Genomic DNA, 13,602 nt, shown 5'->3' on the forward strand with positions numbered 1-13,602 from the left:
CTTGTCTTTCTGGCACTAACACTCCCATTTGTCCTTTCTTACTAGCACTAATTTAGCTGATATCTGGTTCATTGAGGAAATACCCGCAATGACTGTAATATGTGATTGCTGTATCTACCTTAGTTGACTATACTGACTGTAAGTAACTCTTGATAAGAGCATCTGCTAGCTAACGGACCAACATGTACAATGTAAATAAGAAACATCGAAATGACAAACAACAAGAGAAAGTTAGAATGTCATCATACTTGCCCTTAATCTACATAACATTTTCAAATGAGGTGAATGAGATATATTAATCGTTGGTGGCCATTGAGAATAAATATAATTGAATATTTGTTTAAGTACAGTTTAGATTTTATTTTCGCCCAGATAATACATAACTGTAGCAATACAGACCAAAACAAACACTTAGAAATGAAGAAAAAAACGCTTGAAAATATAAAGTGCATTTCAAACAATTCATCATAATCATGATTAGGATGTGCATTTTCTGCCATCGTTAACATATAAAACAGATCTCTATATACCACGGAATTCCTCCATGCAAAGTTTTGAGTAAAATATGCCTGCAAAAAAACCTCACATACAAATAAACAAGAGTTTATTATTCAAAATGTGCATGTATTTTCTCTTCACAGACCAGTTTTGACTAACTTATCTACTCCTGATGTTTCAATGATTATAATACGATAAAGACCACCTTAGTGATCAGGTTGATAACATGGGAAATATGACAAAATGTTATCTGGTTCCCTTTATATTTGAAGGTAGAACTAACAGTCACAGAATAACGCTAAAGAGCCACCCATCTCTGAACAGTTAGAGAATAACAAGAAGTGGAATGATTCATATAACAATAAGAATATATTGTAAACTACTGCAAACATTCCAGTTATCTACCAAAACAAGAGACAACTATATATTCAGTAGGGGCCAAATTCAAACTTGAGATAAGTAGTTAACATGGATTTAAGTCAATAAAACCTGGATTTAAGTCCACATTTCTTGACTTAAGTCCAAGTTAAGTGTTCTTATCTGAAGTCTGAATAGGCCACGGCCCTAGGCCTCTTCATTACAACAGCATCCCTAAAATATATCTTGCTATATTAAGTACCTTGACCTGTCGTTACAACAATATGTAGCTCTCAGATATGATGATAATAAACTCCATAATAGTATAAAATGAGATATTTATTTTGAATAAACTATGTTAAATTACATGGCATTATGATTATGATATGGAACAATGTTTTATATATATACACAGTACCAGTGAAAAGTTTGGACACACCTACTCATTCCAGGGCTTTTCTTTATTTTTACTATCTACATTGTAGAATAATAGTGGAGACATCAAAACGATGAAATAACACATATGGAATCATGTAGTAACCAAAAAAGTGTTCAACAAATCAAAATATATTTGAGATTCTTCAAAGTAGCCACCCTTTGCCTTGATGACAGCTTTGCACACTCTCGGCATTCTCTCAACCAGCTTCACCTGGAATGCTTTTCCAACAGTCTTGAAGGAGTTCCCACATATGCTGAACACTTGTTGGCTGCTTTTCCTTCACTCTGTGGTCCAACTCATTCCAACCCATCTTAATTGGGTTGAGGTAGGGTGATTGTGGAGGCCAGGTCATCTGATGCAGCACTCCATCACTCTCCTTCTTGGTCAAATAGCCCTTACACAGCCTGTAGGTGTGTTGGGTCATTGTCCTGTTGAAAAACAAATGATACTCCCACTAAGTGCTACCCGGTTGGGATGGCGTATTGCTGCAGAATGTTGTGGTAGCCATGCTGGTTAAGTGTGCCTTGAATTCTAAATAAATCACTGACAGTGTCACCAGCAAAGCACCCCCACACCATCACACCTCCTCCTCCATGCTTCACGGTGGGAACCACACATGCAGAGATCCTCCATTCACCTACTCTGTGTCTCACAAAGATACAGTGGTTGGAACCAAAAAATCCCAAATTTGGACTCATCAGACCAATGGACATATTTCCACCGGTCTAATGTCCACTGCTCGTGTTTCTTGGCCCAAACAAGTCTCTTCTTCTTATTGGTGTATTTTGGTAGTGGTTTCTTTGCAGGAATTCGACCAATGAAGGCCTGATTCACAGAGTCTCCTCTGAACAGTTGATGTTGAGATGCAATTTCTGAGGTGCAGTTAACTCTAATGAACTTATCCTCTGCAGCAGAGGTAACTCTGGGTCTTCCTTTCCTGTGGCGGTCCTCATGAGAGCCAGTTTCATCATAGCGATTGATGGTTTTTGCGACTGCACTTGAAGAAACTGTCAAAGTTCTTAACATTTTCCGGATTGACTGACCTTTATGTCTTAAAGTAATTATGGACTGTCATTTTTCTTTGCTTATTTGATCTGTTCTTGCCATAATATGTAAGTGGTCTTTTACCAAATAGGGCTATCTTCTGAATACCATCCCTACCTTGTCACAACACAACTGATTGGCTCAAACGCATTAAGAAGGAAAGAAATTCCACAAATTAACTTTTAACAAGGCACACCTGTTAAGTCATATGCATTCCAGGTGACTACCTCATGATTCTGGTTGAGAGAACACCAAGAGAGTGCAAAGCTGTCATCAAGGCAAAGGGTGGTTACTTTGAAGAATCTCAATTATAAAATATATTTTGATTTGTTTAACACTTTTTTGGTTACTACATGATTCCATATGTGTTATTTCATCGTTTTGATGTCTTCACTATTATTCTACAATGTAGTAAATAGTCAAAATAAAGAAAAACCCTGGAATGTGTAGGTGTGTCCAAACATTTGACTGGTACTATATATACACACACACCATAAGGGGGCGGTATGGTCCAAGTTATAGGCTACAGTCAGAAAGTCACCTGAAAAGTAGCCAAGTAATGTATTACATAAAAGCTTGCATATCGTCACAAAATATTCACCAGACTAATTCCAATATCTGATATCCTTCACTTGTTAACAAACATTTGCCAATCATTCGCATAAAGATTATGGGTGTTACATGTTTGAGAGAGAGAGAGAGAGAGAGAGAGAGAGAGAGAGAGAGATCATCATAATTTCACCATTGAAACAATGCACAGTGTATTATCTTAACACACATACAGTTGTAGTGCTCAACTTACAGTGAATCCTACTGTGGTGAGTGAAACATGGATAGTCATATTATTATTTCACAGCACAGACTAGCCTGGTCCCAGATCTGTTTGTGATTTTGCCTACTCCATTGCCATTGTTTGGCATGACAATTCCATACAGAGTTGGCAAGAAACATACTGGCACCCAGGCTAAAAACAGACAGTTAAAATCTCAGATACCTGACACTAGAATTAGGAAGGAATCCAATATGAAAATAAGGTTAATAGAAAAACAGATGGATAAAAGATAACAGCAAGTGAACATTTGACATTAAAGAATGAAAAACCTTATCCATCCATAAAGCCCTTAATATGCATTTTACATCTATTAAATATGCTACCTCCATTTTCACCTGCTTTTTCTTCTTCACCTTTTTGGTTCAAAACAAAACATGATGAGTGACAATTAGAACGTACGAATAGTAGAGCCATAGAATAAATACTTCAGTATAACAATAAGTATTTTTCAAGTCTTTACAGATATTTACAGTATTCTCCTTACTGTAGCTGTGCAGTCAGGATCAAGTAACAGATCATTTTATTCACAACAAAATACAATTATTCTAGTTTATCAATGTTATTCAAGTTTGGATTCTATTCATTTCTTTATAGTTTCTGGCTTACTGAACCCATCCCTGAACTGAGTGTGTGTGTGGGCTGCAGTAGTAGTCCTGTTCTGTAGAGATAAGCGCTCTGAGCTTCAGAACTGTCAGAGGAGCTTTACTCTTCTTTACCAAGGCACCAAACGCACCCTATTCCCTATATAGTGCACTACCACAAGGGCTCTGATCAAAAGTAGTGCACTTTATAGGGAATAGGATGCCATTTCGGACACAATCCATGAAACACAAATGTGCCATAGCCTTCAAGATTCACCCAGAACTAACTCAAGGTTGTTTCATTTCATCCTTCGCTTACAGACATTCACTGACAGCATGCTATGCTAATATGGCTATGCTAATCTGGCTATGCTAATCAACTGAGGACTTCAGTGGGTGTAGTGTTGGACCATCATTCTTTGTCATGGGCCTTACAGTAGTAACAGAAAACTACAGTAGTCATTGGTCCTGTGTGGCTCAGTCAAGGGCTGTGGGTTCGATTCCCACTGGGGTTACCCATACGAAAAATGTATCCATGCATGACTGTAAGTCGCTTTGGAAGAAAGTGTCTTTCTAAAGATAACATCTAGTGGCCGCATCATTGTCTTTTACAGTAGTAATTCTGTCATTTACTTTCCAAAGACAAATCTACAGTGGCCGATTGGATTTTGTGTTTTGTTGTTGTTGCTGTCAAGGTTGTAATGATTTGACTGTGCCTCAGCATACCCTCTGCTTGTGATTACATTTATTTGAGTGAATTACAGAAACAGAAGTGATTGGTCGTTTAGTCGAGATAGAAAAACCGAGTAAGTAACTGGATTTGGTGTTTCACAGTATTCAGCATGTTTTGATCAGTAAAGCACTTTTCACTCCTTTTTATTCTAGAAACACACAAACTGTACCACATGACATGCATTCATTTCACATACATACATACAGATCTGTTATAGATATCTAATAGTTCATAAAGTGGAGCGTTGTCTTAATATATACTAACTGTATAATAGAAAATGGCCGTAAAAGCACCTTTACAATAGTTCTGTTCACTCATGGCTACAGATCAGTCAATACCATGTTGATATTCTCTTCTAGAACCGGAATGTTCCCTTAAGTGCTTGACATGGTGGAATTGTTCTAGAACTCTGAAAAGGCATCTCATTTCTCAATGCCCTCCTCTCTAAACTCCCTTCAGATAGAAGGGTTACAATTTGGGGGGGTTGCTACCTGTGTTCGCCTTATCAGGCTGAGGAGCAGAGTTAGCTGGACTTTGGGCCACTGTGGTGCCACCGCCAACCATCCGGACTCCGAGTCCAGACGAAGCCTCAGACTTTCCTGCCGAGGCACCTTGCTTCTCCTCACCCAGCTTGGGAATGTCTTTCAGCTCCTTCCCCTTGGGCCCCTCCTGGGACTGGGACACCATTGACCCCTTTATAGGCCCCAGGACCAATTTAGCGGCACTGGTCAGCTGGGTAACAAAGCTGGTCTTGTCGCCGGGGGAAACAGGCCTGGACCTGCCCGGACAGAAGGAGGGTGCGCAGAGCGAGGGGGTGACGCCTGTGGGGGAGGGGGAGGGGGATGGAGAGTGTTCTTCCACTACCTCCAGCCGACATTTATCCTCCCAGTCCAGGGTCCCTCGGTAGCAGTTGACAGGCCCCAGGCCCTGCCTCACCTTGCCCAGGGAGAGGGGTTGTCCGTGGGGTGGGACAGCCGGAGCCAGGGCCCTGGCTGGAGGTTTGGGGCTTTTGGGGCTTCTCAACCCCAGTTCTGAAGTTCTTGGAGAGCCATTGTTCTCGGCTCCATTCTTTCTTAGGCTCTCTCCTACTATTCCTGATGGTTTACTACTAGCCTTGAACATACCTGTAGACCCTGACGTTATTGATGATCCACCCATACCCATGCCTCTGTCTGGACTAGTGCCTCTCCCTAGAGGGCCCCCACAGGGCATGCTGGGCCTGGGAGGAGGACACACCTTGTTGTCTCCATTTAGCTTTGGTTCCGTTCTGTACTCTCCGTAATTCTCCTGGGAGTCTTGGCTGAGAGGGCTTGTACTGACGGCCGTTCGGAGGCTCTGTTGCTTGATAGACATGTTTGTCTGACGCTGGCTCTTCTCTGCTCCTTCTGGATGGCCCCTAAAGATACCTGGTGACCCAGTGGGAGTAATGGGACTTGTAGTTTTGGGACTTGTAGTTTTGATGGACTCCAGATTTGGCGATTGGCTGGATTGGGCTCTGTAGGTGGGGCTACTCTGAGGGCTAAAGGTATGCTCACTGGTTGAGGGTTTTCTAGCTATTGATTGGTGATTATCTGTTGTGGCTCCTCCTCCTCGGTTAGGTGACCTCTCTGGGACGGTTGTTGTCCTGTTGCTATAAGCCATAATGATCTCTCCCACCCTCTCCCTTGATCTTTCTCTTTCCCTCTCTCTCTTCCTCTCTCTCTCTCTTTCCCTCTCCCTACCAGCCAGCAGTGTATCCCTACTCAGCGGCGACTCCTGCCTCCCTAACTTCCTCATCGGCTTGAGCACCCCCGTCTCGGGTGTCGTGGTAGTTGCCCCTGTAGATGAACCCTGGGAGCCCGGGGCGGAGGGCAGCAGTGGGGGGTTCGGAGGTGGTAGATTCTCCCCTTCCGTCTCCAACAAACTCTGGAGCCCCAGCTCGCAACAGTGGAACTGGTCCTTGCGGTACAAGTCAGAGTGCTGGACCTAGGATAGGATAGGAAAACTTTTATTTAGGGGGAATTGTCTTAGACACATAGTGATGCTGTATACAATAGGTCTACTAAAAAAGGCTCAAGTTCTTTTAATTCCCAATGTCTTGTTTTAATTGTATTTAAACGTCTTCCCCGTGTATACCTAAACTAATAAATGAGATGAAAAAACTAAATCAACACTATACTGTACATTACAAACTGGACACATTCATAATACACACATGGCACACGTTACCTATGTGTCACACCTCTAATACACATCTCAGACCGCCACATTCACAATACCTCCAGGCTGTGTTTCCTCAGAGGCCCTCCCACCCCACCACTCGACGACTGGGAATGAGACAGTGGCGAGGTGAGCTTCTCTGCCGACTGGACCCTCTTGAGGAGTGGGGAACGGGGCGGCTCGGCGGACTTGGGCCTGGGGCGCACCACGGGTGGTGATGAGTGGAGCTTTGCCCCGGCAGGGAAAGTCTGGGTGGTGTTGGAGCTACCGATGGTGTGGCCCGGGAGTGGGGGAGGGGAGGACTGGGTGGGGGATGGTGTGTGGGCTAAGGGGGAGAGGGGGATGTTGCCGGCGGACTTGCAGCGGGCCGAGCGGTACTGGCGGTGGAGCTTGGGGGAGAGGCCGTGCAGGGAGCTGGGGCGCATGTGCTGGGAGGCGGCAGGGGAGTTGGGGGTGCTGGAGGCAGGAGAGCTGCTCTGAGAGGACACACCTGGGGGAGAGGAAAAAGAAAGACAAGAGAGAGGTTACAGTGAAGATAGAGAGAAAAGAGAGGAGTAGAGAAAGAGAGACAAGAAGAGAGAAGATAGATAGAAAAGAGAAAGGTGAGAGAGGAAGAGGGAAAAACATTCTTCAGTTACAGAGTAATAATCAGTTCAGCCACAACTGGGATTACAATGTTTGATTCAGCTTGCCTGGTGCAATGGAACCAAAACTGGTTCCCAAACCCTGTCCATCTGACACCCATCTGACAATCTCAAACACTCTATTTACTTCAAAGAAAACAAATACTATTTGGAACCCTGAGGGGTATACTACAAAGCGGGATCAATGAGTTAGCCAGCTAACTTCCATAAACAACCAGAAATAACTATTGATTTTCTAGTTCATTAAGAAAGCTAAACCTAGATATGCGTTTTTGGATGCTGAGTCAATTAGACCACGCACATTTCAAGCTTATCTTTCAATTTTTTTATTTCAGAATAGTTAGGCAAGTTAGCTGGCTAACTCATTGATGATGCTTTGTAGTATACACCTCAGGTCTGTTACTCACCCAGGTAGGAGGACTCAGGTGTGGACCTGTATCCCTGCTGTGTAGGGGAGCGGGCTGACAGGTTGTGGGAGGGAGAACCTGGTAGACTGTCACTGGATGACAGAGAGCGGTTCAGAGAGGACAGGCTGCGGCTGGTGTGGAGCAGGTTAGACTGTTTAGTGATCTTCCTGAACAGGGAGCTATGCTTCTTACTGTATGGAGGAGAGAGGGAGGAGGGGGACAGAGGGATAAGGGATGGAGTAGGAGAGGGTAGTAGAGAATCATTTTCATTAAAAAAAAGTTTTGCAATGTATAACATGGAGAGATACTGAAACGTATTAGCAGACTGCTAAATAAATACATGTAACTGTTCTTCTCCATGTTGCAGCATACATGATAACAGCTACTGTAAATGAGAGTGCCATACTACAGTACCTCTCTTGTCCCTCTTTGCCGATGGGCCTCTTATTGCGTCGGGCCATCTTGCACTTGTAGTTGGACTTGCGTGCCGGACCCACCTTGATGGAGGTGTTTTCAAACGGTGTGGTGGTCACTGTCACCTTGTTGCCACTCTGCAGGGGCACACAGAATGATGATGAGCCATGTCTTTGTGACTGACTGGGGATTGATCACAGGTTTTCTGCATGCCACAAGTCTAGGTTAGCGTGCTGAGCTAAAGCCTGGGCACTAGCTTAGGGAGCCAACGCTAGTATGCAGGCAAGTTACTCATCACATGAGTGTGGTCACAGAATGACCTCCTTCACATCTACATTGACAAATAACACCCTTACTCATAGCTTAAGAGACCAACACAGTGCATGGATATTGCGCAAACCTACGAATATCAACAAAGTCTATTGTAGAACCCAGTCTCTTCTTCCATCATACCTTTAGAATGAGTTCCACCACTTCCGTGTGGACCAATCCGTGGACAGACTCCCCATTCACATGGGTGATGAGGTCACCAGCACACAGTCCTGCTTCCTGGGCGGGGCCTCCATCCTCCACGTGCTGCCATTGGACGAGGATACATTGTCAATCAATAAATAGGATAGTGTACACCTTTCAAGTTAATAAATTAATGAATCCACCCCCTCCCCCCTTCTCCTCCCCCTCTCCTCACCCAGATGATGTGATGGACACTGTAAACATCCGTATCTCCCATGTAGACCCGTATCGCCCTGAGGGTAAATCCGTACTTCTTCCCTGAGCGGTGGATGGTGATGGGAGAGCGCAGCACGCTGACGGCAGGGGCCGGACAGTAGTCACGGCTGGGTGACGAGTCCCGGGAGGAGGGGTTGGAGGACAGGGAGAGGGGGGACATGGGGCTGGCCAAGGGGGAGCTGTGACTGTGGATGTACTGGTCTACTGTGGTGGGGGGGAGAATGTTAGGGAGAGGAGTAATGGGAAAGGGGAAAGATGAAGGGATGACAAATTGGGAGAATGGAATAGTGATTGCAGGTAAGAAAAAGAGTAAGAAAGGTTTTAGACATAGAGATACACATATTACAGTGTACTATTGCATCATGTGGTTTGAAGCATGCTGTGTAAACTCAGCATTAGAGTAACATCCCAGCTCACAGCACCCTCTAGTGGCAGGAAGCCATAGTGATTAATTGACTGCCTGATTAAATGTATTTGATTATTAAAATACATATAAAGCTACTCAAGCCAGAGACAACACATAAAAATGCAGCATAGTTACCTGCAGGTATGATGACAGACAGGGCTGTGGCCGAGGCTGACTTGATAACCTTGTTGCCAGGCCGTGAGTTCCTCTTCTCCCCTGTGTCTCCTGACATCTGCTGGTGTCTCGCCCTGCGGAGGACCAGGTCATTCGTGGCCCGGGGGCCCAGGGGGTCATACACAGGCCCTGCCCCCAGCTCCCTATAGGCTGATGTAGGTCCAGGAGTAGTGGAGGGGGTGGGCGTGGCTCCCAGAGTCTCGCCTGGCCTCGGTGGTTTCTCTGTTGGCGGAAAAACATATTACTCTCCAGTCTCAAGTATATTGTTGGAGCTTAGCTAATGTCCTCTCTTGGCTTACTTACAATCTATTGTGGTGGGTAATTTCTGCATTACCAAATGAGGAGAGTTACAAACAAGTCAGAGTTATACTTAAAACTACATCTTTAATAATTAAGATGCTTTTGCAAAAGCACTTGACCTTCAATGAACCATTGAAAAGTGATTACACAAAAGTACAAAGATCTTTTATACCCAAAATCCACCCCTCTCAACGTACATGACGAACAACAGATCTTAGGAACAGTTCACAAAGGTTAAGTTTTGTATGAAAGATATCTATAAAACATAGCAGACAGCAACTGCTGTGTCAACAGTTTATTGTATAGACCAGTGTCTGGCCCTCCTACTCCAAACTGGAACCATCTCTCCCTGGTACGGTATAGAACAGAACCATTAGCTCATCCAATGGCATAAATCAATTGACAACTCTAGATACTCCCATCTCAAGTAAACCCCCTCTTGACTCCACTCCTGGACAAGCTCACTGAGGGGAATGACTTGCGCACAGACATTGTGGAGACAAATAATTGGTTCCCCATTAATCACGCCATCCCTTCACATGGTTTAAGAATAGGTAAAGACACATTCACATATGAAGACAATGTTTCATTCTGACTTCTCCCCTCTCTGGGCCCCAAGTGACTGAGCCCTAGCTAAGGGAAAAGTACAACTGTCAACACCAGAGTCCAAAGGGCACGCCATCCTAATGACAAGTATCTCACATAAGCATATTATACAAATAAAACATCTTAATTATCTATGTTACCCAACTAATTCTGATTCATCCACCACACTATACACATCATCACTTTCTACAGACTTTTCAATTGTCACCTCACCTGATAAAATCACCAGTTTGTCAGGTGACAATACAAGTGAAACAAACCTCTACCACCCCGTAATCTCTCTCTCTCTCTCACCTCCTACATGTTCCTCCTTTGGGTCAGGGGTGGTGCTGGGGGTGGAGGGGGGTGTGGAGGGAACGGAGGCCACCTCCAGTGAAGTCCCCCTAGCCTTGACAGGGGGCTGGCGTGTCAGGGGGTCTGGGTTGTCCTCCTGCTGTGAGGCGAAGCGATGCGTGTCCATGAGGGCGGAGAAACGGCGCCGGGCCCCAAGGGGAGGGCTGGAGTCACCGTCCATGTAGAGGGACTCAGAACCGGACAGACGCTTCCTTTGAGGGGCCAGGAGAAGAGAAGAGGCTATTATTCCCAATGCTAAGGGACTTTTATTTTGAAAACTTCTTTAAACTGATGTTGAATCAATGTGTAGTGAATGTTGGTATAAAGGTGTCATGACTTGTATACATTTCATGAATGCCTATGTATATCCCCTTAAAGTTAGTGTTAACATCTCTCTGTTTGGATGATTTAATGGCTGCTACCACCGTCTTAGGTTCTGACACATCTCCAATACAGGAGCTCAGCGTGAGAGTTCACACAATCGCACTCACTAGAGTCAATTATAGACCGTGGATCTCACTTCTATAAACCAACCTGTGTATGAAACTCAGACATGAAACCCCCATCTCTCTCTCTCTCAACCCACCACACTCACATCTCAGGTGATCCGGTCCTCCAGCTCTTGTCCCTGATAGGGAAGCTTCCCAGACTCTCTCTCTTCCCCTTGTTGTCCTCCCGGGAGCCCTTGTGTTCCCGTCGAGTCACTGAGGGGGCCTTCTGCTCCAACTGGGACAGGTGCTCCATGCTGCTGTACACCTGCAGAGGGGCCATGGAGAGAAAGTCCAAATCTGAGCTACACTGCTGATTCTAGGTCAGCACTCCTACTCTGAAACACTTCATGAATACATGGCCTGAACATAAAGAAAGGAAGCAAGTTGGTTAAAACACTCATCATCAATACCCTTAGCCTTAAGCCAAACATAGACATGATAGTCAGTTACATACTGTAGATAGAAAGATTGCGGAGCTAATTAACTTACAACAACTGCATTTAAATAAGGATAGGCTAGAGTCAATTACTTTACATGTAATACAAAGTAGGTGGGTGCTTCAGCTAAAACGTACAACACACACACACACACACACACACACACACACACACACACACACACACACACACACACACACACACACACACACACACACACACACACACACACACACACACACACACACACACACACACACACGGCAAGGTCTCGTAAATGAGCTGTGAGTAAGCTGGTGTGTGTGGGAGACCAGCTTAACAACAAGAACAGTGCTTTAAATCAAGGCTAAAGAGTATTCAGCACCATGGTAACTGAAGCAGTGGCCATAACATGAGCTGTACTGTGATATGTACATTGGCTTCTAAATCTAAACTACTGTAATAAATCAAATCACATTTTACTACAGTTGTAGACTAACAGGGAAATGCTTACTTACGGGTCTTTTTCCAACAATGCAGTTCAAGATAAAGATACAAAATAATATAAAAAATGTAAATAGTGACATGAGGAATAAATACACAGTGAATAACGAATAAAAATAATGAGTCAAAATAACATGTCTATATACAGGAAGTAGCAGCAGCGAGTCGATGTGCAGGGGTACAAGGTAACCGAGATAGATATGTACATATAGGTAGGGGTAAAGTGACTAGGCAACAGGATAGATAATAGACAGTAGCAGCACCTTAAGTGTAAAAGTGTGTGTGTGTGTGTGTGTGTATGTGTAAACGTGTGTGTGCGTGTGTGTGTGGTGTTAGTATGCACGTGTGTGCATCTTATGAGTGTGTGGGTGTATGTAGTAATGTGTGTGTGTGTGAATGTGTGTGGTGGGGTGTCAGTTTAAGTCAGTGGAGGCTCCTCAGAGGAGGGGGAGGACCATCCTCCTCAGTGAATTTCTGAAAAATAAAAATAATGAAACATTTAAAAAGTTACCCTTTTTAGATAAGATTATACTAAATATATATTTACGTCACCAAATAATTGATTAAAACACACTTTCTGCAATAAAGTTCTACAGTAGCCTCAACAGCGCTCTGTAGAGTAGCACTATGGTGTAGGTGGAGGACAGCTAGTTTCCGTCCTCCTTTGGGTACGTTGACTTCAATACAAAACCTGGAAGGCTTTGTATGAGGACCAATTGTCCTCTGAGTCATTCAGATGTTCATTGGCAGACTTCTGACGGGCCTGTATATGTATTCTTGAGCAGGGGGACCTTGCGGGCGCTGCAGGATTTCAGTCCTTTACGGCGTAGTGTGTTACCAATTGTTTTCTTGGTGACTATGGTCCCAGCTGCCTTGAGATCATTGACAAGATCCTCCCGTGTAGTTCTGGGCTGATTCCTCACCGTTCTCAAGATCATTGCAACTCCACGAGGTGAGATCTTGCATGGAGCCCCAGGCCGAGGGATATTGACAGTTCTTTTGTGTTTCTTCCATTTGCGAATAATCGCACCAAATGTTGTCACCTTCTCACCAAGCTGCTTGGCGATGGTCTTGTAGCCCAGTCCAGCCTTGTGTAGGTCTACAATCTTGTCCCTGACATCCTTGGAGAGCTCTTTGGTCTTGGCCATGGTGGAGAGTTTGGAATCTGATTGATTGCTTCTGTGGACAGGTGTCTTTTTTACAGGTAACAAGCTGCGGTTAGGAGCACTCCCTTTAAGAGTGTGCTCCTAATCTCAGCTCGTTACCTGTATAAAAGACACCTGGGAGCCAGAAATCTTTCTGATTGAGAGGGGGTCAAATACTTATTTCCCTCATTAAAATGCAAATCAATTTATAACATTTTTGACATGTGTTTTTCTGGATATTTTTGTTGTTATTCTGTCTCTCACTGTTCAAATACACCTACCATTAAAATTATAGACTGATCCTTTCTTTGTCAGTGGGCAAACGTACAAAATCAGCAGGGGATGAAATA

General features: G+C 44.1%; 1 protein-coding gene across 4 annotated transcripts in view; it reads right to left on the bottom strand.

Annotated features, from left to right (window-relative positions):
• Window positions 1-4,566: 4,566 nt before the first annotated feature.
• The window catches only part of LOC106589837 (microtubule-associated serine/threonine-protein kinase 1), an 89,887-nt gene continuing 80,851 nt past the window's right edge, over window positions 4,567-13,602 (bottom strand). For all 4 annotated transcript variants that reach the window (XM_045707909.1, XM_045707903.1, XM_045707916.1 and 1 more), the window contains 9 exons: window positions 11,292-11,452; window positions 10,658-10,908; window positions 9,419-9,679; window positions 8,837-9,081; window positions 8,602-8,724; window positions 8,149-8,285; window positions 7,735-7,925; window positions 6,743-7,173; window positions 4,567-6,449 (listed from right to left, as the gene is read on the bottom strand). In XM_045707909.1, the coding sequence (XP_045563865.1) occupies window positions 4,953-6,449; window positions 6,743-7,173; window positions 7,735-7,925; window positions 8,149-8,285; window positions 8,602-8,724; window positions 8,837-9,081; window positions 9,419-9,679; window positions 10,658-10,908; window positions 11,292-11,452 (3,297 nt within the window). In that variant the 3' untranslated portion in view covers window positions 4,567-4,952. The remainder of the gene's footprint in view (window positions 6,450-6,742; window positions 7,174-7,734; window positions 7,926-8,148; window positions 8,286-8,601; window positions 8,725-8,836; window positions 9,082-9,418; window positions 9,680-10,657; window positions 10,909-11,291; window positions 11,453-13,602) is intronic.

This window comes from Salmo salar, chromosome ssa02, assembly GCF_905237065.1.
Source record: "Salmo salar chromosome ssa02, Ssal_v3.1, whole genome shotgun sequence".
Classification (NCBI taxonomy): Eukaryota; Metazoa; Chordata; class Actinopteri; order Salmoniformes; family Salmonidae; genus Salmo; species Salmo salar.